This window comes from Pleurodeles waltl, chromosome 9, assembly GCF_031143425.1.
Source record: "Pleurodeles waltl isolate 20211129_DDA chromosome 9, aPleWal1.hap1.20221129, whole genome shotgun sequence".
NCBI classification, from domain to species: domain Eukaryota; kingdom Metazoa; phylum Chordata; class Amphibia; order Caudata; family Salamandridae; genus Pleurodeles; species Pleurodeles waltl.
In genome coordinates, this window is record NC_090448.1 from 706,952,042 (window position 1) to 706,975,772 (window position 23,731).

The 23,731-nt window shown below is 43.2% G+C and overlaps 1 protein-coding gene across 3 annotated transcripts in view; it reads right to left on the reverse strand.

Annotated features, from left to right (window-relative positions):
- Window positions 1-23,731, reverse strand: part of LOC138258704 (solute carrier family 22 member 6-like) — a 70,998-nt gene that overhangs the window by 27,532 nt on the left and 19,735 nt on the right. The window contains exons 3-6 of one of the 3 annotated variants that reach the window (XM_069205996.1): window positions 22,740-22,894; window positions 18,636-18,804; window positions 16,575-16,702; window positions 4,206-4,214 (exon numbers count right to left, since the gene is read on the reverse strand). In XM_069205996.1, coding sequence (XP_069062097.1) covers window positions 4,206-4,214; window positions 16,575-16,702; window positions 18,636-18,804; window positions 22,740-22,894 — 461 coding nt within the window. The remainder of the gene's footprint in view (window positions 1-4,205; window positions 4,215-16,574; window positions 16,703-18,635; window positions 18,805-22,739; window positions 22,895-23,731) is intronic. The other 2 variants (XM_069205994.1, XM_069205995.1) reach the window with 2 other exon arrangements.

The following is a 23,731-nucleotide window of genomic DNA, read 5'->3' on the forward strand; positions in this document are numbered from 1 at the left end:
TCAATTTTCCTAGTCCCCCTAATGTAGGAAGAAATGTTGTCTCTGACATGACCATTTTTTATATTTTTTATATCACAGTTATCCCTGACGTACGGTTCATCCCAAAATGCATTGGGTTGATGATAATATGTTTTTTTAATGATAAATCTCAAAAACATTATAGACTGCAGTAACAAGCTAGGAATGGCATTTTGAATGAACGTGTGATATTGAAATCCCCATGTTTCTAATAAAGTTCTGAAGATTATAAAAAGTGGATTAAGTTGGTTAAAAATTGATTGAATTGGATTAAGATTGCATATGGGCCTGTCTGTTGTGCACCTTGGGTCTGGCACACCGCCTGGGCACCAGCTAGAGTTAACAGGTTTATTTTGCCTGGTTAAAATGCCAATTTAAGACTTCACACATAGGCTCTGCAATGGCAGTCCGGACACATCTTTAAAGGGCTACTTAAGTGGGTGGCACAATCGGCGCTGAAGGCCAACTAGTAGAATTTAATTTACAGGCCTTGGGATATGTAGTACTACTTTATTGGGGATAAGCCAATATTACCATGTGGCACATGCACTTTAGCACTGGTTAGCAGTTGTAAAGTGTACAGAGTCTAGCAAAAATGCCACCAGAAAGAAAATTGAGGAGGAAGGCAAAAATGTGTGGGGAAGACACCCTAGGGCTGACAGATGTAACATAAAACCCAGAACTGAGGGCATCCACGTCCAAAAAAACGAATTAAACTTTTATTAGAACATTGGAAAGTTGGCAGCTCCATTGAAAACAATGGAGTGCTGCGGGCTTTTACTGTCCGGTAAAAGCCCGCAGCGCCAACATTCCAATGTTCGCTTTGTTCACAGCAAGAGCTGTGAACAAAGCCTCACGGAGCCCGAGGGGATTTTAATCCCCTCGGGCTCCGTGAGCAATTTGTTTTTCTTAATAGAACATTCTGCCCTGAGTGGCAGAATGTTCTAATAGCCTTAGAACCCGCCGTAGTGGGCTCTACCGGCTATTAAAGGCCCTTTCCCTTGTTAAATGCGGGAGCGGGCCTTTAATAGCCGGTAGAGCCGCTACGGCAGGTTCTAAGGCATAGTGAATGTGGTGTGAGAGTGCAAATCTTTCTGTAATCTTACTTAAGCATTGTTTTAAGCTCTCTAAACCATATATAGGTAAAATGACGTAGTTCAGATTTTGTTATGCGCCCATTGCCATTACCATCTATTTATTCATGTTTGGGCAGCAGCAGGTTGTTTATAGTTTGCAGGGTAACTTTGAGCAGTTGGTGTTCTGTTTCCATGGCGTGATTTGAGTCCTGGTTAGATTGCAGCTCCTTGGCCACAGTCTATTAAGTGTATTCAGAGGCACGCTTGGTGTAAAGAGTACCTGCAGCTGCTACTGTCTTCTCCCTCTCCGAAGGAATCTTCCATTAGGATGAATTATTAGGGCATTTACTCTCCTTGTGTGGCCTCTTCGGATTACGTTCTTCTCGCCATTTTGTGGGATATAGGGACCCAGTGGGAGGAAGGCGATAGCCAATCTCCAAATGGGTGAATTCTGGCAAATGGCACAGGCCTAAAGAAAGGGAGTGTGGATAGGCTGAGGGTAGGAATGGGCGGGGTTGTAAGTGAATGACATATAGTGGCATAGATGTGGGAGGACTGTCTTATTGTGGGTTCTGTATTTTCAGCGGTACAGCCGTAGGATATGCTGTGTTAAGCCTGCAGTGACACATTCACATTCTAGGTTCGGTTTATCAACCTTTTTAAAGTTGATAAAATGCACATCATAGAGTCGTGGTACTAGTTAATCCATTTGTTTTAGCACATTGACACTTCAAGCATATGCCAGTAGTAATAATAAGCATATTATATTGCGGACACTGGAATATTTGTATTTCAGTCTTCCAGTGCAATCATTGAAACTACAAAATAAGTACAGTGCGCTGTGCAACAATGAAAATATGTTGTGAGAGGACTAAGGGGCATATTTAAGAAAAGTGGAGCTGCAGACAGTGCAGCACCACTTTTCTTGCACCCCTTAGTGGCCCCCTTATTTAAAATAGGGCGCACCATGACAGTAGTTAGTGGACTAGCATCAGAATTTTTGACACTTTGCAGGATTAGCCTAAAAAATTCTGACGCTAATCCTACAAAGCACCCAGAGGCCCACTGTAAACAATGGAGGCCTCCTTTTAATGCCTGCTCTGAGCAGGCATTAAAAGTGGCAAGAAAAATGGCGCAAGGAAATCTCTCAGATTTTCTTGCACCATTTTTTTGGCCCTCCTAATGCGGGAATGCCTTCTTTGCATACATTATGCCTGGCGCAGGCATAATGTAGCGCAGAAGGGTAACAAAGTGGTGCGATGCATGCATTGCGCCTCTTTGTAAATTTTTGGCCTTTTTACGCCACATTACCGTAAAAAATCCAATGCTAACGTGGCGTTGAAATGGTGCTAGGGGCTCTTGAATATGCCCCTAAAAGTGTACAGATCTGCACTGTTGTGCAAGCAATATTGTTAGAGGCATGATAGATACAGTAGGATCTATGATAGCTGACAGAGCACAGTACTGTGCAAGGACTGACCGTCTGCTCTAAAAGACCCTACACCAGTGTGTATAGTAACGGATCTAGGTTGACCGTGTGCAAAAAGCTGCCCAGGGGCTGATTGTGTGCACAATACTGTACCCGAGTCGGCAGGGCGCACAGTGCAGGACAAGGCGGATCAACTACCTTGGTCCTTCTAGACTGGCTTGTGGAATTCAATAAGGTATCGCATTTCATCTCGATTATTCGTCTTTTGGAAATCAGTATACGTAAACAGGCCATAAAGTGGTTTCATTTGTTTCTTTTTTATCACTAACAGGTTGTCTCCGTTCACCATTCTATGTCAAATATAACTTCCGTCAAATACTGTGTTACTCAAGGCTCCTCATTGAGCCACACCCTTTTCAGTATTTATAATTCTATTTTTGTACCACTTATCCCAGTTCTTAGCAGGGCCATCATCTCCTACACCGATGACATGCAAATTCTGTCACGATATCTGGTAATTTTGCTCGAACACAACGTAACTTTAGAAACTGCATGAGGGAGGATTCCAAGTGGGTCAAAATAAATTGTCTCAAACTAAATAGAGAAAAGGCGGAGGTGAATAGGGACAATTCAATCTAGGTTTTGGCTTGGTGGCATACACCACTTGGACAATACACCTCTGCCCTTACATCAGCCAAACACTACGATGTTTTCACAGATAACAATCTTTCCTTTCAAAGTCAAATCAAACAGGTCAACCATTTTTTTTTCGTTTTCTCAGAATGCCACCCAAACCCTTATTTTCTCCAGGCTAGACTATATAAATGCTGTTTATTTGAGAGCTCCCCAATGCCTTCTCCAGCATCTTCAAATTCTGCAACATTTGGCTACATTGGTTCTCCTGAAATGCTTTTCTTATGCGTCTCTCACTCCCCAGCTGGCAAACCTGCACAGGTTGCCAATTTGCAAGCAAATAATGTTCAATGACTTATGCTTCATCTACCATGCTGTCAACAATTCTGGACTAAGCTACCCGAGGAACAAAATTCACTCACTATTGCCCAACTGGCCCTCTTCGTTCAACCTAGAGCAATAATCTAACAGTCCCTTGGATCAAAAGACACATGCAAGGAGACCACTGCTCTTCTCACTTGGGAGCAAAACACCAGAATTCTCTCCTGGCTGACATTAAGAACTTTTCATCTTTCTGTCTTCTTCGCAAAAAGTAAAAAACATGGTTATTCTAGCCATAAATTATTCTTCTCGGTCTGTCTTCTATTATCAGAAAACCAGTCTGGTATCAGTGCAATTTACAAGACATTCCATCATCATCATCATTATTATCATTATCTGTAAGGTCCAGTTTATTGAAAAGCTTGTGAAGTGAAAGGTTTGCTATCCAACTCTTAAACTCGGCACATGATCTGTGTGTTCCTTTTCTCTACTTTCACTTGCTATTCTTACATTCTCTCTATATTTTGTGGTGTTACACTCTTTAGCTTTAGTCAACCTATGCCATCTTTCCCTCAAAGCCCGACATTTGGCAAAAGTAGCACCTGATCCTGGCTGGCCTTTCACTAGCACTATGTGACCATTAATTATCACAACAGATGGTAAGCAGTATCATTCACACTTTGAAATCACAAAGGTAAGACATTCACAGACTAATAGGAATCAAACACATGACTTAACTATGGTCACAAACAGTGCTTGAAATTGAATTGTACAACAGCAGTCAAAGATAGTCATCCAAAAGAGAATCTGTTCTACCTGAGCTATGTACAAGGGTGAATCATTGTCAAATGAAATAGGCATTTGCAATACAATAGGTCTTGCATTAACTAGAGTTAGAGCTGAAAGAGCACACCGTTCTGAATGTTTTGGTGGTGGTCCCATTGTGCTAGGACCACCACAGGCTGAGTTATGTGCAAAATTGTGTTGTAAAAGGAAAGCCTGCAAAGCATTATGGGGTGAGTTTCTCTGAATGCAGTGAATATTGTAGTATCTGCTCTTCTGCTGTGTGGGGAGAGCCCCTGTTAAGGATTAATTCCTGGGTCGATTTCATGCTATATAATGCCACTAAACACATGCACGACACAACTACTTGTATTTACTGATTATGTAATGTAAGGAGCAAGTGAAGGGCAAACGTGGAAAACGAACCACGCACGTGAACTCATGTGCTTACTGACAAACAAGTGAGGCAGAAAACAAAGAAAAATAGTCCATCCAAACAACAGAAAAACATTCCAGGAGTAATTAAACTATAGTTGGGCGGTGCTCCTCAGTCAAGTACAGGAAGTGACGCATTGGCTGTCAAACCAGTTATTAGGCAGCAAAACAAGAGTGACACTGCCTTCAGCCTATGGCAAGTAGCAGGCAGCCAAAGGGGGGAAACAAAGTTCTATACTCCATTCAAGAGGTCTTTCAGACAGTGCATGTGTGCTGTCTAGGCTCGGCCTAAAAAGGTAGGATTAGGACATAGCCTTGCCAAATACCAGTGGAAACCTTGAATGCATCAGTCATTTCACCTCTTAATTAAGACCCATTCCAAGTTTTTCTTATGTAGGTTGTAAATGATTTGAGGCAGCTTTGAGTACCATACAGCTTGTTTAAGAACCTTCAGTGTACGGGTCTGCTGACATAATCAAATGCAATCCAAAAATTGCAAAAACTGAACAAATGCCTTTTCTTTACAGTGCAAACTGGAAGAAATAAAATTATGAACGTACTAATCAGTTGAGTCAATCTGTCAAGGATTGGCCCAGGCAAAGGCCTGTAAGGTTTCCTTTTAGGTTGCCTCAGAAAAGAGTGGCTTCACTCAGTAGACACATTGCCACCCTTCACATGATAACATGTGAAAGGTGTCATGTGTCTCATTAAGACAAAAAGTAGGGAAAAAAACAGGGGGTATTAAACCTCCTTGGTTGTGCAGTAGTTCTGAACAGAATATGGAGATCAGTGCTTAATTTGAGCTGGTGGTTTCCAGTACACGGCACCAGCACTTATTTTTGAGGGGCAGGCACTTTTTGTGCCTCAAGCATTTACTGCGAGCAAAAGAACATATGGAAAAGACGAAGGAAGAGAAAAACGAAAAAGCGTCACAAATGCAGAAAGCAGAAATCTGCAGCAGACGGGGCAGGGAGTGGCTGTAAATGGATTATAGAGGCCCAAGATGGCTTCAGGATTACGCTGCCTCAGTATTCCGTGCTCGCACATTTAATTGCAGAGGCTGCGTGTTTCAGAGGAGAGTTTTGGGCACCGGCACGTTTTTATTTATAAATTAATCACTGATGGAGATGAATGTAGCAGCAGATAGGCCAGTAGCTAAACACTCCCTGACATCATGGAGGGAAAATGAGCTGAGCGAAGTCATCCTTAAGAAGATCCAAAAGGGAATCCGGCGTGGAGCAAAACAGGAGCTAAAAAAGAAGCAATGAGAGTGGCGAAAATGGGGAACATGGAACACATCTTTCACTTGAGACTGCGAGACAGGAATTGACAACACAAGAAGACTCTAACTTCATATCAGACTAGGAACTTCTCGTAAAGTTCTCACATAAAAAAGCCCAAGAGTAACAACCTTTTTTCTGCTGCTGGACTATACAGCTCTGCCACTCCCTTCCCCCCAAAACCTTCCAGCTGATCGTGTAATGCCCATCAGGTAACCTCAACTATTGAATTGTCAGCACATCCCAGGCCACCTGAATGCCCACACAGTCAAAGAGGGTGAGATCCAGAAACATGACTCCTGAGTGTGAAAAATGCTAATGATCTTTCGCTCTGTGCGGACAACCTATGGCAAGCTCTTCACACTGATGTGACACAATTCACTGATACCTGAAGCCTATAGAAAGTGACTAATAACTTTTTCATCAAATTATTATTGCTGAACACGTTGTAAAATGACTTTTCAACCATGTTAGCTAAACCATTTGCATTCCGTTCTTAAAGACTAGTATGACAATGACATTTGTCTATTAGAGAAAACAGACATAGGGGTCATTACAACCCTGGCGGACGGTGTTAAAGCGGCGGTAAGACCGCCAACAGGCTGGCGGGCTTTTTTTGTGTATTCTGACCATGGTGGTTACCGCCATGGTCATCCGCTGCTTCTCCGTTCCGCCCGCCAGGGCGGACACGACCACTGGGCTGGAGACCTGGGTCTCCAGCCCGGCGGCCGTCACAATACCGCTGCCGGTATTTTGACCCGGCTTACCACCATGGATTTCCAGCGGTAGGAACCGCCATGGAATCCATGGCGGTAAGCACTATCAGTGCCAGGGAATTCCTTCCCTGGCACTGATAGGGGTCTCCCCCACCTCCCACCCCGACTCCCTCCCCTACACCCCCACCACCCCTGCCACCCCCCAAAGGTGGCAGGGCCCCCCTCCTCACCCGACCCCCGACATTACCTTACACATACACACCCGACATGCACTCAGGCACCACCAGCACACATACACACCGACATACATGCCAACATCCACACACACAGTCAGACACGTACACCCACATTCAAACATTCATGCACACATCCATACAGACATACCTACAGACATACACGCACTCATTTCCAAAACACGCAACAGCCCCGCAAGTATACACGCACTCACACACCCCCCTACATACACAGATGCGCACCCCCATGCACGCACACAACACACAACACCCCCCTGCCCCCCTCCCCTAACGGACGATCGACTTACCTGTTCCGTCGATCCGCCGGGAGAGGACGGGAGCCATGGGGGCAGCTCTGCCGACACCACACCGCCAACAGAGCACTGCCACAGCGAATCACAGGGCGTGATTGGCTGGGCGGTGCTCTGTTGCCGTGGCGGTGGAGGTTGAGCAACCTCCACTTCCCCGCCGGCCACAAGTATGGCTGCTGGCGGCTCTCCGTCGGAAAAACGACGGAGGGCAGCCAACGGTCATAATATGCTGAGCGGCAAACCGCCACTACTGGCGGTCTTCCGCACGGCGGTCCCTCGGCGGTCTTGTTAAAAGACCGCCAAGGTTGTAATGACCCCCATAGATCTTAAAAACAAAATCTTATCCACTCTTGCCTCTGATCTGTTTTCAACATTCTCTACCCTGTAGTCTCAAATGAACAAAATACCAGCAGCTGCTGTACTTTTGTTTACATTTTCAAATTCTCAAAAATAATATCATGACCCAACTTCCAACTCACTGTTAAATACACATAATACCATGACAGTACTAGCTTCCTATCCCTGAGCTCGAAGGCTCCAATTGTCCATTTTTCTGTTCTTTACATTTACATACACATTGAAAATGATTTGTTTTCTCGTCTGTATTAATTTTAAAAACAAAAGCATGCAAAGGTGGGGCTTATTTTAAGTGACACTGAGGCTCCTGCTGTCAGGCAAGACTTTTAGACTTGTAGCTATGCAGACTGAGAACCTGGGTAGTTGATGTTATTATGAGTTTGCTCTATAATGCTAATATTTTAATAAGTGCATTATTGTGCTAGGCAAGGCTGTTTATAATACTGCACCCCAAAAGACATGTACGCGCTGGTACACAATTAACAGTTCAATAAATGTTGACATTTACTAGTTACTACTGAATTTTGTCACAGAACACACTAAGGTTTCTTGGGTGGAGAAATGCCAGTGATTACATTTTTTGTGGAATACCATGCTACAATTGGTGTTCAACACCATTTACTCCATGTTTCCTCTGATGTTTCATACAGAGATTTTAGGCTCCACGTTTAGATGGGCCTACTGATTCCGATTACCTAGCCCATTGGAAAGAAAAGGTTAACTATAACTGTCACTCTCCACTATTAGCATCTTTCATAGATTCACATGAATGAATCATCCCCATTGTCGAATTGGGAGTTCCACAGTAAACACAGAGAGCAGTGAAATGATAAACAGAGTCAGAAAAACCACAGTCACAGTAATAGCCTACACACATTGTTCGAAAAGATACACACTTCAGCACACAGTACAGCCTTCACCCTTCCCTAGGTTACCATGCTCAAATTTCATAGAACAAGTGTTAAAGAATAAAATAATATGGTTTGAGTCTGAAATCGGGAGGAAGTTTGTATTGTTATTCCTGAATCGAAGAAAGAGTTATATTATTATGAAGGATTGAATTACGCTAGCCTTCCTTGCAGACGTTAGAGTCAATAGAAGTGCCCTCTTCCAAGAAAGGAATTTTAATTTAGCCTTGTGAACTAGTTCAAAAAAGTTCCTGGTCAAATGGGATAAACTTCTGTTTGATTGCCATGGATTAGGAGAAGGTCTTATTGGAGGAAAGACTCTGAAGAGACCTTTAAGCAATTCCTTAATGAGTCTATTAGACCAAAGGGACGGCTGGTTTAGTGTTATCTGAAGAGTGAAATAGCAGCCAAATAGAATTTGACTGATGTGTGGCTTAAGACATATCTTACAAACTGCAATATTGGGTGCAAAATAAGTTAACAACACCAAGAACATTCAGTTTTTCCCCATTAGTCCTATTTGTCGAGACTGCTCTTGCATGATAGTATGTCTATGCAGTCCTCTGAAATATCTAGGAAGTGGAATTCCGGGAGTTCAGGAGTTCAGGAGCCAGCCTGACAAGATCAGTGAGTGTAGGGGCAGATGTAGAATCTGGCCCATGCATGATGACAGCAGATTTAGTGATAGCTTCAGCAGAACTTGAGGCTGCTCTGAGAGTAAAAGTATCTCTCTGAACAAGTACTGTCTGGGCCACCATGACACAGCATAACTCACTCCTCATCTTTGGCAAGACAGTTGGAATCAGTAGAAGTGTACCAAGTATATGCATAAGTTCTTGGCCAGCTGATTAAAAAAACATTTCTCCACAATCCAGGAAAGATGTGCCTGCTAGCAGTTGGTGCGTTGCCCCTTTAGGTGCTATTTTTCACTTTAAACTTTAAGAATTCATAACTGTGGTTCTACTGATTTCACTCTTGGGGTTTTGGTGTTAAATCATTTATTAGATTTGATTACCTTGTTGTAAATGGGTGTGAAATGTTTCTTGTTTTGTGTTTTCATTTTGTTACTGTCTGTGCTGCATTAATACTTTACACATTGCCTCTGACTGCTTTTGTGCCAATCTATCAGATAGTTAAATACAAGTCAATGTAGTTACTTTTTGTGGTTCACCCAGACAATGCTTGTGGCTGTTTCTTGCGTATGGTCCCCTCCACCACCACCATCCCAACCAACAGCCCAATTCCTCACATTGGTGCTCTGTGATGGGTACCACTATTTGTGTTTGTGTGGTGACATTCAACGATTTTGTGCAGCACTAAAATCCCATTATAAATGAGAACAATTTCATTATTTTATTCCTCCTTGATGGCCATTTTTGCGCTTTTCATATTCACTCCCATTCTTCCGGACTCTCCTTGCCTGTGACTATAACTGCAAGTATAGAGTATGAGCTCAGCAACCTGGAGAGAAACACTGCAGCCAAGCTCAGAGGATTCTGCAAGGAGAGGGGCTTCCAGCAAATAGGGGCTCCATGAAGCTGGAGCTCCAGAAGACCCTCGGGACCAGGGAGGAGGCTCACAGGTTGTAAGAGCCAGTGGAGGAGGCTATGGAGGAGGAGGAGGAGGAGGAGGAGGAGAAGGACCTGGACACAGATCCTGAGCTGCAACACCCAGAGGAGGAGGACAATTCGCCCCCAAGGATTTGAGTCCCTAGTCAGGGAGGGGAGCAGTGTGTTTGTCCACTGCCTGTCCGCAGAGGGACTGGAGGATAGAAAAATAAAAAGGGAGTTCAGACTGCAGCTGGCCATATTAAAGCTGGAGTGAGCCAAGGAGGAGGCTTTTTTGGTGTGTACAATCTGATTTTGTGAACGCATATGCTCAATTTCTGTTATACAGAGCTGCCAACACCTGGTTGATAGTAAGCTCACTGACCAAAGGAGCTTGCTAAGGAGGCAGACCTCTGGGTCAGCACTAGTGTGTCTTAAAAGGCATCTGGTTGGGAGCCCCAAAAGGTCAGTCAGGGTCCCTACCAGGAGAGGGATAGAGGAGAGAAAAATAAAAACAACGAGTTCTATCAAGACGTCCAAAATAGCTCACAGGGAAAGAGAGCCCAGCCCGAATCTGACCAAAAGAGCAATGGCTTCTTTGATAAGAAGACAGGTAAGCTTGCCTCCTGGTGCTAGGAGTGCTACAAATATGGACACATTGAAGGAGATGCCAAGTGTCCCAAGAGGGCAGAGGCCCCACTGGAGGGAAGACCCAGGGGTTGGCCAGAATAGCACTTGGGGTGGAGATTGCCCAGGTAGTGAGGGAGAGAGCGCAGACACTACCCTACTGTCCCTTGGTGGCAAAGAGATGGTGCTCAAGCCTACATGCCTTCCAATACTTCTAAGTACAGGCAGTGGGTCACCATAATTGGACAGATTGTGGAGGCTGTGAGGGACACAGGAGTCAGTAAAACTATAGTAATGTGCCATCTGGTGCCCTCAGGGCAGGCTGTACCCAATTCATTCCATAAGGCTGCAATGACAGACAGCCGAGAGGGTCACTAACTATTAGATCTGGTTCCCTTTGAGTGGGGGTGTGGCCTCAGGTTCTCCAAAGATAGCTGTGAGCCTTGCTATGCATGTGCATTGTATGCTAGGCAATGATCTGGAGCAAACTATCGGGAAAGAAGTGGAGGTTAGATGTCATCTGCAGATGTTCAGGTTGCCTGAGTTAATGTGCCTGGCCACACACTCCATGGATACCGAAAAGTGAAGTCAAAGAAGCCTGTTCACAGGGGGAGTGAGCCCAGCCCCAATCTGACCAAAAGAGCAATGGCTTATTTGAAAAGAACACATATAGGCATGTCTCCTAGTGCCAGGAATACTACAAATATGGGCACATGGCCAAAGCCCACATGGCATGCAATACTTTCAAGTACAGGCAGTGTGTCACCATCAATGGGCAGAAGATGGAGGCTCTGAGGGACACCGGAGTAATGTGCTACAGTAATGTGAGATCTGTTGTCCTCAGTGCAGGTCGTACCCAATACATTCCGCCAGATGGTAGTGACATAAAACCAGGAGGGTCACTACCTAGTGGCTCTGTATCCCTTTGAATGGTGGGGAAGTTCTCTATAGGTAGCTGTTAGCCTTGCCATGCCTGTAGATTGTATGGTAGGCAATGATCTGGGGCAAATTGTCTGGAAAGAAGTAGTGATTAGATGGATGCCAAAGAGGGAAGTCAAAGAAGCCTTGAGCCTGGAAAATGGCCCAGGCAGCTATCAAGAAAGGGATGGGCATGGGAAACCAGCCCCTGAAACTTCTACGGACCAAGATAAGGGGGAGTCTCAGTAGGCCCTCCTGAGTCTACAAGGGAAGACATTGCTGCCCTGGGAGACCTGCCTGAGGATGCTGGATGGCAAGTTTAGGGTGGGCCCATCCGTGGAGAGTTCCAACTCTGTAGGGCCTGGGGTGGCAAGCTAAAGGCCTAGGCAGCTGGTGACACCCCGGCAATAAGTGATCTATTGGGAGAATGACCTCCTATATAGTGAGCCTAAGGTTCCTGAGCTTGATACAATCCATGTGTTGGTGGTCCACCATGCTACAGGGCCTTCCTACTGGGACTAGTTTATGACATACACTTGGCAGGACATCTGGGACAGGACAAAAGCTTTGGCAGGCGTATCACCCACATCTATAGGCCTGGATGAAAAAAAACTCAGTTGCATTCTGTAGGTAATGTCCCACCTGCCAGGCTAGTGGGAAAAAAACTCAAGGCTCTCCTAGTTCCCTTAGCTGCAGTTGGCACCCCCTTTGAAAGGGTTGGTATCAACATTGTTGGGCCCCTGGACCCCAAAACGGCCTTAAACAACAGTTTTATTCTGGTTTTGGTGGACCACACCACCAGCTACTCAGCGGCCATACTTCTGAGACCTGTGATCTGCAACTGCAGTGGCTAGGGCCATGATGGGGATTTTTACCAAAGTGTAATTCCCCAAGGGAGTGTGTCTGACAGTAGAACCAACCTCATGACTGCTTAAATGAAGTCATGTGGGATGAGTGAGGGGTACCCTACATGTTCTCCACCCCTATCACCTGCAGACATATGGGCTTGTTGAAAGATTCAACTCAAGGGTCAACCCAGTGCTAAAGTGCTTGTGCTCCCGCCCTAAAACATGGCAAAACTGGCTTACCCCTAATCGGCATAGTCAATAATAAACCCCTTGCCAGGCCTAAAAGCCTCTTTTTAGTACAGGTCCTAAAGAGTATATAGGGCAGGGTGCATGATATTTAGAAAGTTGCACATGTGGTTTTACGTTTTACATGTCTTGGTAGTGAAAAGCTCACAAATTCATCTTTCACTACTGTGGCATCTACCGCTCCCATAGGATAACATTGGGTTACCTTATTAAATTTAATACGTGATAATTCTTGTTGGGAGCAGGTGGAAATATCATGGTTGGTCTCTAAGGCATTATATTATAAAACCCTGTTTGATGTTAAAGTTGAATTTTAAGACATTTTGAAAATGCAACTTCTAGAAAGTTGGCCTGTTCTTATTCTAACCATTTGGTGCCTGCAGTCTCATTCCTGGGTCACATAACTAGGTGTAGTTGTTAGTAGGCCTTTGTGTATTCCTCCCAGACAGTCACACAATCAGGGAGCTGGGTGTTGGAAGCATGGGCCATCCTGACAAGATAGGAGGGTGGAAGCTGTGCACAGCCACACTTGCACTTTACAGGCCATGTCTCATCTCACACACAAAGAAATTCACAGTAGCCTTTTGTGTCTAAAGACATCCTGGGAATAGGGCAGGGAGGCAGGAAATTCCAGATACAAATTTGGGAGGGAAACTCCAAATGTTTCTTCAACTTCAAACCTAGCACCAGATATAACATTAGGACCCTCAAACCCACTGTTCACTTCACTTCTGGACCTATGGAAGACTTCCAGAAGGCTACCCAGCAGCCTCTGGCCTGCTGTATACTTCAGGGTACTGTCCTTCCGCACCAAGAGGACTACCCTACAGCCTGAAGTCTGACTTGTGCCCTCAGAGGACTGCCCTGCTTCTTGAGAACTCTCCGTCATGAACCAGCACCTTGACCCTACCTGAGGGCATTCTTGACCCTTGGAAGTGGTGTTAAAGGTGCCCAGATAGCCCAAATCCAAAACCTGAGACAAATTTTTCATCCAAAAAGTGCTCTGAGAACTGACAAGAGACCAGGACCTGCCAGTTCACAGATCTCCCCAAGCTGCATTGTGGTTCGCCCTGACTTTGCAGTAGCTCCTGCTACGTTTTTATCAGCAGCAGCAAATCCTGTTCAGTGGCTCCTCGCAGAAGGTGAATCTGGCCTCTTGAAGGCCTTGTTGGCTGCAACCTGCAACTTTGTCCTGGTGGAGATTTTTGATTTCCAAAACAGGGACTAAGTCCGATCGTAGACATTTTCATCACAACTTCATCCTGCAGCTCCCCGATGATGAAGCCTCCTCCTTGGACACCGCCGGCTGCTTTGCCCTGCTGAACTTTACATTCTCAGACATTTATCCCCAAATTATTCTTCCAGTCCAAAAGTGACCAGGGACTGAGCCTAATTCACTTCTTGTATCTGAACTGCCCTCCATTGCCGTCAGCCATAACTTTCAACTTTGCCCCAGTTTTGCACGACTAGATGTCCGTGGCACTTTGATTTTTTAGTGGCTATTTTCACTTTAAAGTCTAAAAATCTATAACTCCAGCTGATTGAGGATGTAGCGCCGTGGTCAGAGCAACCACCTCCGGAGCTGGAGATCAGGGTTCGAGCTTTTGCGTTAGGCAATGTCTTGTGATTCTGGGCAAATCACTTAATTTCCCATGCCTACAGTATAGACAGCGCCTGGAGACCCTGACAGATGAAAAGCCCCTATATATAAGTCGTCATTTCATTGTTGTTATGTTGTCAAATAATTTTGTAAATTTTACTCTATTTTTAAAACTGATGTGGGATTTTCCTTGTGTTGTGTTCTCATTTTATTACTATTTGTGTGTGCTGCATAAATACTTTACACATTGCCTCTAAGTTAAACCTAACTGCTTTTGTGCAAAGCTACCAGATGGTTAAATACAGGTTAATTTTGTGACTTTTGGTAGTTCACCCAAATAAGGATTGCGGCTGTTGCTTGAGTGGACCCTCTCCTCTCAACCAATAACCCAGTTTTTCACATGTGCGTTCCTCTAGACAGTGGGTTGTATTGTGTGCGGCATTGGATTAGTTGGAGACGAAGGTTTAAGAGATTGTTTTGCAGGTTCAGAAGTAGCTGAGTCCTGGAAGCTTTTATAATAATCTGCAGCCATAAGTCGTAGTTCCCTGACCAAGGCTATTAGGACGTGGTTTGTTCATCAGCTCTATGTTATTCAAACGGCTCACTCATAGGACCTCTGCAACAATATGTGCCTTCTACTCCCTCAAAGTCTAAGCAGTCTGCTAATTATACTTGCTTTTCCATCTCTATTCCAAGCATGATTCTTCATCTGTGCGTTCCTCTACTTCCTGGTCCTGCTGCTCTTCAGCCATCAAAAAACTAATGATCCTTCTACAGATGCATCCTACCTTTCAAAACTCAGGCAACCTCTGGCCAGTCTCATTGGCTGCTTACTTTATTACATTATCAATAGATGCCTCTCTACCAGTCAGTCCTATATAACCTGAAACTTTCTACTGTCATTACCAGTGTTAAATGGCCACCCCTAACCGCATCACAATAGCAACGTGTCAGAAAAATCACCTACTTTCGAAATATAGGGAAGACCTCAAAAGTGGTATCTCTGAACAAGCAAAACTCTTAAGACAGTTCAAAATAGTCTGACTGGCCAAAGGCATAAAATAGGAAATAGACTCATTCACAGATAATCTATACCGGTTGGCCAGCAGTGGAAAACACCCTACAAGACCATAAGGCCCATGTACACACATTTGTACTCGCACCCTTCCCTCCATCACCAGATATATCAGATTCATGTTATCAACGATGATCTTCACATTCCTTATGGACAACCTCAAGCGATACTAGCACACAAAAGCCCTCTCCTGTGGCAGCATCTTTATCGCCACTCGCAACTTGGATGCATACAAACTAAAAGCTCTGCTAAGCAGACCCTCACCACGCAACTCTAGAACTTACTCTCCTTCTAGCATATGCAAGACTGAAAACAGCAAACACTTGAAGTGGAAAAGTACGTCCTTTGCTAACCCACCTAGCCATCCTGTCTCCGAATGCATTATTTGTTGAGTGCTAAAAGTATATTTCTTTAAAGAATAATATCAGAGTAGGAGATAATAAAACTATCAGTGCCAGAACATTCAAAGATGAGTCTGCAGATACAAAATCAATTTAAAGCTTTAGAATCTTGGCATCCTTAAAAATGATTCACCAACCAGGGACATTTCTGAACTAACCTGAATCCAAGATTTTTTTGGAGTGTAATACAGGACAGGTGTGTTGGGAGTATTAATTCTGAGAAACATGCAAAGGTGTGGGATTAAGCAAAGTAACAGACAGGAGTAATGTTTTCCAAATGAAAAGAAACAGCTTTCAAGCCAGCTTTAGAGTGAGGAACAGTCTTTAGTAGGAGCAACTATAAGGGAGGACGCCCACAAAAGTAGCATGCTACTACCATACGTCCTGAAGCTTTTAAAGATTAAACCACAATGGTAGTCAGAGGAAATCAAAGTTCTGATTCTGCCTCAAGGATGCCAATAAAAAGAGCAGAGAGACACCACTGTATGAATGTGAGCTTGATAATTTAGCATAATGTTTTAACAAAACCCAGAGATTCCACTGCGGACATTTTCAGTGAAGACTGAAAGGAAAGCCAAGAATCAAGCCGATTAGAGATTCAAGAAGATGAAATAAAGAGAAAATGAATCTTGGAGAGTTAATATCTTTGGAAATGATGAGGTCAACTTCGAATAGCACTAAGACAGTTCCCCAGAATGTTAATTTCACCCAATGATGACACTCAAAGACAGAAATGGATGTAATTGGCTTATTGGCGAATGAAGACAACTTGGTCTTCCCCCAACCTCTACTAGGAATGGAAGGATATTAACTTACATCCAAGGAGATTTGATCACCTTCCTCCTTCTTCCCGTTAATGCGGGCAACTCGTTGCAGGTTCTTCAGGGCCGTCTCAGTTTTATTGTTCACTATTAGCCAACGAGCTGATTCTGGCAACCACCTGCCAAAGGAATAGTGAAAGACCAGTTACTGAAAATGTCTGGATTCTCTTTTGGTGTGTTTATTACTGTGTTTAGCATTATTCTACATGTTTTTATTTATGCGCCATCAAGGGAACTTATGTACAGACAAATAAAACAACTTGATCAGGATCGCACCACTTAATGAAGCAGGGAAGGCAGGCGGAGGGTTTAGGTCGCTCAATCCTACAACATGCACTTTTGCCACTCGACCTCAAAAGGTGTGCTCAGAAAATCTAATACAGTGCCTTCTGGTTGATGCATCCTGCTGCCATTAAAAAACAGATGTTATAGTTTTAAAACTATGCTGATCAGGTCACCAGGAAGTAAGATGGTTGGATATGAAATTAATGTAAATCAAGTAAGTTGATTCTAATGAAATATTCTTCTTCAAATTAATCGTGAGTGTGTTTTAATAAAAAAAACGTTCTCATTGGTAGAAACATCCATAAAGTGTCACCACTATCAGGGAGTCATCACAATATTAGTAAGTGAGCATGTGTGAGAATTGATAATGTCTGCATCACAGAACCTATTATCACAGATGGCAATCAATGGGCAAGGACAGCATTAAATGCATATATATCAACTACAAAAATAACCATGTGGGACATTTAGGGGTCGGCCTTGGCCCCAAATGAACCTTGGAAATATTTTTTTGTAGACTCTGTATGGCCATGAAAGCTGGTATGAGGAAGTGTCCTGTCATTAGAAAACTCACCTGCCACCTGCTTGTTATAAAAACGGCCTGAAACAACAGGGACAGTTCAGAAAATCTATAGGCATATTGTCTGTGGGAGCTGATTGGGCTGTTCCAATAATACCTCTCATTGTTGTTAGGCATCCTGAATTGGACCAGTCAAAATATTAAAAACTACACTGCTTCAGAGTCACGAGTGTAGAAATATGTTGTCTGTGCAGAGTAAAGTAAAGATTGGTAGCTAACTGGTCTTTTTGAGTGAGTATAGACATCTGAAGTAGAACTTATTAAGTGAGCAGGGTCATCTAAGGATGGTTTCAATTAAGGAGATTCAGAAGTTTAAGAGTTTAACTTTGTTTGGGCGTAGCAAGTTGTGTATGTTTCCCACAGGAGGGCCTGAGCTGATGAATCTGTTCTTCCTAAGTATGTACAGCCAATGACTTTCTCTCTATGGAATGTGTGGCAGCTGAAGATGTCTTGTCTGGGGCAGCAACATCGGCAACAACAGAGGATCCACTCTTTAAAAGAGGAACAGGGAGATACAAATGTTCGCTCTGGTGGCAAATGAGATGAACACATGCAGCTGGCCAGGTTTTCTCTGTGGATATATGAGTAACTGGGGATGTTTTCAATATGTGGCTTTGAGCACATCAATCTCTTGTCCCTTGGCATGCATGACCAGCTGATCAATGTCAGTTTAGGATCTTCTCTTTGAGCTAGAATCAACAGCTTGGGATGTGCTCGGTGGGCACGAGCAGCTGGAAATGTGAGAAATCAGAGGCAGGTGCAGATCTTCTCTATATGTATGCATGACCAGCCCGAGGATGCTTCTAATTAAGTCATACTGTAAAGCGTTCCACAGAGTGGAGGAGAGGAATTTGAACGATTTGATTTAATTTGATTTTATAAATTCTCCAGGGGGGCATGGGCTGCCAGCACAGGAGGTTTTCATTAGGGGAATGGTTGCCTTTGTGTATTATCTCCAGATGGTTATGAGAAAACAAGATGATACCCCTCAGTAATGAACGCACCAGGCTACACCGCTTGCCATTTTGATTGTAATTAAGTATCAGAAAAGCAAAGAAACGGACAATGAGGCAGGCAGACAGGGACAGACAGAGAAAGCAAAAATACCAGCCACAAGAGAGTCAATAAGTAAGAAATGGCCTAGGTGTCACGGACAGACTCCCATGATTTAAAGACACTTAGCTCACCATGAATATAGGAAGAAGATGAAAAAAGGAAGTGAGATTGCAAGCTGTAGCCAGCGCCAGTCTCTGAGCCAGTATGCAATGCCTGCCAGGACCACCTGACCCCCAGTGCTGCAGTAGCCCTGAACTGAAACCACGATGGCCCGGAAATTCGTTGGGACCCATTCCAGACCTCGAAGAAAAGAAATATGTAGTCAGTCAATACTATAAGAACAAAGGCAAATATGCAGAATTAACCCCAATATTGGTCACACACACTGAGAGATATTATGGATTTGGCAGGACGTAGAGGTTTACTAATTCACTAATGTCTATGCATTTATCTCTACCTCTGTTGGCTTTCCATCATTCAGTGGGGATGGAAAATCTTTTATGATTAGCCCTGGGAGAAATGATTCAGCAGAAACCCCTATCAATTTAGGGTAATTAAAGACTCAATAAATCATGCGGAGTTTAGGGGAACTGACTGTGAAGTAATTTGATTCCTAAATCTGCTATTCCAACACAGGGAAAACAGCCTTAGGCCTCCTTTAAAAAGTAAAAATGTACTGAATAAATAAACATTAAAATAATTTTGAATATTGAAGGTGGTTAGGCGGCTCAACCAAATAAATAGCTGGTGTGTGGATCCACATTGCTCAAATCTCGTCTCACATCACAATTATTCGTTCTTCCTGTTTTTGGAGGACTAATCTGCAACATATCCACACTTCTTGTTCTCTTGGAGACACATTATTAAAGTGTGACTTAAATAAGACTGACACCACGCAAGTTCTGTTAGCATCACAGGGGCTGGTTATATCATCTGATAAAAAGCGAATTGGACTGTCCTTTTTCTTCCGACTACTTGTCTTTTCCTCACCAGCGACCCGGGATCATCCATTCACACACTTCCTCCTAGAGCTTTCATGGTCTTTGAGATTATATACTTCAAATCTCAGACTTCTACAAACTATTTATGGAATTTGTTCAGGAACTTGTATAGATCTTTCCCAAGTCTATAATGTTAATTCAGTCACAGGTGAACTGGTTTACATTTTAGCACCACTAAACACTGGTTGCTAGCCAGTATAATACCCCAAGACTTGATAGATGTTCACTGATCTCTGTAGCAGGTGCCTTAAGTGAAGACACTAAGGGCTAGACGTAGGAACGATAGCAGCAGGGATTATCAAAAAGTGATTATTTTGATAATCGCTTTTAATAATCACTATTTCTAATGTACAAATGGATTATCCAGCCCTTATTCCCTAAATAGCAATTTGTAGTGTGCCACAAATAGACCTACCTCATGAATATTAATGAAGTAGGTTGCAATTTGTGACTCATTAGGATTTGCTGCTATCACAGGGATGGTGGCCAGCTGGGGTCAGCAGACTAACATGTCTGTGACTGCTTTTAAATAAGGCAATTTTTTAAAAATGGATCCTGTTTTCCTTAATGGGAAAACAAGATGCATTAAAAAAGAAAAAATAGTAATGTTTCAAAATCATTTTTTAACAGTAGGCAATAGTCCATGGGACCTCTGCCTGCTCTTAAAATATATTTTTGCAAACATTCTGAAAGGGGAAGAGGTCCATTATGTACCCCTTCCCATCTGGGAAAAGGGTGCCACCAACTTTGAGTTGAGTAAAGGGCAAATGTTTTGAAAAAGCATTTTGATCACAAACATTCATACATCCCAATCTGATTTGGTATTTGGAAGGGATACCCTAAACATGTCCCTTACAAATACCGAATAACTATGTGTTTACAATTCCAAATTGCTTTTCGGTGCCCTTTTATCAAATTGCAATTTGGGATTAATACATATCAAAAAGCATTTTTGCAGTCACACAAAGGCCGATTCTCTGAATCATGCCATTTTGACAGCAAAACTGCTTCATACATCTTGCTCCAAGCGTCCATAAAATGGCAACAATTTGTGACCATCGATTTGTGACCAAAAAGTAAGTCACACATTTATTTCCAGCAACACTACTTCTCATTGTTGATTTTTTAACATGCAAAGCTTGCAAAAATAATGCAAATTTTGAGCAGACCATAAAACAACTGTCCCTGTTTCAGTCATTTATTCATTCATTGTAAGCAGCATAAGCCTTAACAATATAAATAGTAAAAATAGCTCAAATACATCAAAACATGACTTAAAAGAACACTCCGAGATGCATCAATCAATTGATTACTGTACAACTATACAATGAATAAAATGCTACAATGAATAAACAATTCTTAAACAATTACAAAACATTGATTTGAAATTGGGTAACAGTTGCCACCTAATCCAACCGTTATTGAAAGAAGATAGGAAACTGTCTTAAAGAGCAAAGTGCAATAATATATTAATAAACTGCACTGGATATACTCAAACATATTCAAATTAATCTAGATTTTACTTAATTGCATATTTGCCTGTTACAATCCAGGCGGACCTCGTACAGGAAACAACTGCACGATATACTGCAGAGTGATCTGTCCTACAGCACAATATTAGCGCATCAGCATGGATTTAAAAGTATCATAATTGGCAAATAACGATGTAAGCCATTTCACACGAACCGTTAGGGTCTTTGGGAACGACAACATGAAATGGAAAATAGTTTCACTAATCCGAAGGGCAGGATCACACCATTCATTGTTAGGATAACGTTTTCTCCATTGGACCGTAAGGGGCTTCACTGTAAATGTGCCCAGGCGAAACTTGACCTAAATGTACATCCTGCTTCTGGATAGATATCATCGAGGTATAATTCATAGACAGATTTTTCTTTATATTTAAGATATCTATGAATCAAGGAGCCGACTTTAACAAACTTGAATATGCTTCTCTCTTTGTGCCACCTGTACATCTTTGTCACTCTCTTAAATGTTTTGCTGCCAATACTGGATCTTCATTTATGGTATCAAAGTTGAACACAGGTGCGTGGTTCCACCAAGGCAATGTAATTACGCTAATTGAACTAATTACCCGCTTCTGCAAGTGCAAATATATATCAGTATGCTCGTCTTTTATGTAAGGGAATGCAATATAAAACTGGGTCAAAAGCGATAAGATCCGCAATAGGTCTAATACCCAGTTCCAAATAGAAAGAATTCAGGGGAGTGCCAGGGCCCAATGATAGCAAAGTTCTTAAAAATCTATTCTCTACCTTATGGAGAATGGAAACGTCTATGTAGCCCCACACTTCATCTCCGTAAATGGTCACAGATACTACATTAGCTTTATAAACATGCAAGAGGGGGCTCAAAGACTGAGTCGCAGTCTTTTGTTTGCATCCAATAACAGCAGCAGTGCAAATTAAACACAAGAACATTACCAGGGGCAGCTCCTCCATGAGGGTGGAGGAGCCTCGCCCCCCGACAGCAGCGACAGCTGCAAAACCTTTACAAAGAAAGAGATTGTTTCCCTGTAAAGGGGCGGGCCACAGGGGTGAGGTGCTCTGAGGGACAGTGCTTGGGGAGTTCTCAGCACTTCCCCAGCACTCAACCTCAGAGCGCATGTGTGTTTGGCCGGCTGTCTTGGGCTGGCCAAACACACTCACGCATATGGCTCTCTCCAGCCCAGCAACACTGTTGCTGGGCTGGAGGGAGCCTGCACAGGCTCCCAGTCTGCTTGGGAGCATCCTGGCTAGGCGCTCCCCACCAATCCTGATGCTGCTTCGAGCAGCGTCAGGATGGCCGCAGGGCAAGCTGGGAGCCTGTGCCTGCCTCCAGCCAGCAGAGGAGCGGCACGCGGTGCAGGAGCCAAGGCCACTCCCCTACCTACCCCATCATGCCTACCCGCCCCGCCCCCTTCAACACCCGCGAGCCGCGACTGTGCATTACACGTTCAATTGTTCTGAAACCCTTCGTGAAACCTATTTGGTTATCTGCTACGATATTTTGTTTTCATCCACCCATTCTTGTATATGGTTAAAAAGAGCCCAACCATAAATCTTAACTGCCCCATCTAAAATTGAGATACAACGATAATTGGATGGGGTTGTTAGCAATCCTTTTTTATGGATCGGACCAGTCTAAATCCATTACGCCATCCTGCTTTTGACCCTCCGCCAACATGTGAAGATTTTGCAGTAAATATTTTCCATTTTCCGTACTAATACTCACTCAGGCAAATGTAATTCAAGAGAAGTCCAGAGAGCCCAACGCCACTAAGGAAGCGGAAGATGCAGTAGGATATAAAGTCTGGTGCAAAAGCTGCTCCTGTTCCCATGATTGCGATCATCAGCAAAGACCAGAGTAAGACACACCGGCGCCCAAACCTAAATTGTAAAAACATATATGATCATCTGTTGGGTGCATGGTTGTCACATGCAAAACAAGGCTACTAGGCACATTCCTGAATCACATCACAAAAAGCCTTATATAAACAACGTTTTATCTTCTATCTCTAAATGTTAAATCCGATGTTGGTGCTACTGCAGACATCAGTAATCCCAAAGGGAGAAATCAGGCAGTGTGGAGTGCCAGGAAAATGAGGGACAAAATAGAGTGATGCTTAACCAGTGGAACACATGTGATTTATCCCTACATATACAGTGATTGTTGCCACCTTAGAGGTTTATGTCCAGTTCTGAATGGCTCATCAGGAACGTATCAAATATAGAAACCACATCTGGAGTATTGTGCTCAAATCTCAAGTTTGCCTTTTGACTAATGTATTGAGATGTGGCGGTGATGTTTAACCTTGACTTTTGTATCTGATTCTGGAGTCCCTTCTGCGGCACCCTGTCTACTGTGTCTAGTTGTATGTCTCACATTGATATCAGTGTGCCATTTGGCTTTTATAACTGGAGCATCATGTCCAGGATCTGTAGGCAACATCTCCAGAAAGATGCAGACTGGGAATAGTCCAAATGAGCCAAAAGAGCACTATTGACAGTGCTCTTTGCAAATAACTTACAATGAAATATCAAATACTTGAATCTCTATAGATTACAAAAATGAGAAGACTGTATAAATGAGGGTCATATACTAGTATTTTGAGTCTGTTATATTGCTTTGCAATGATTTCATATGCATGATAATGACTGTAGGAAGCCGGCTCTTTATATGATATATCAAATTGATATATATTGTGCAAAGAGTCCAGGGGTTCC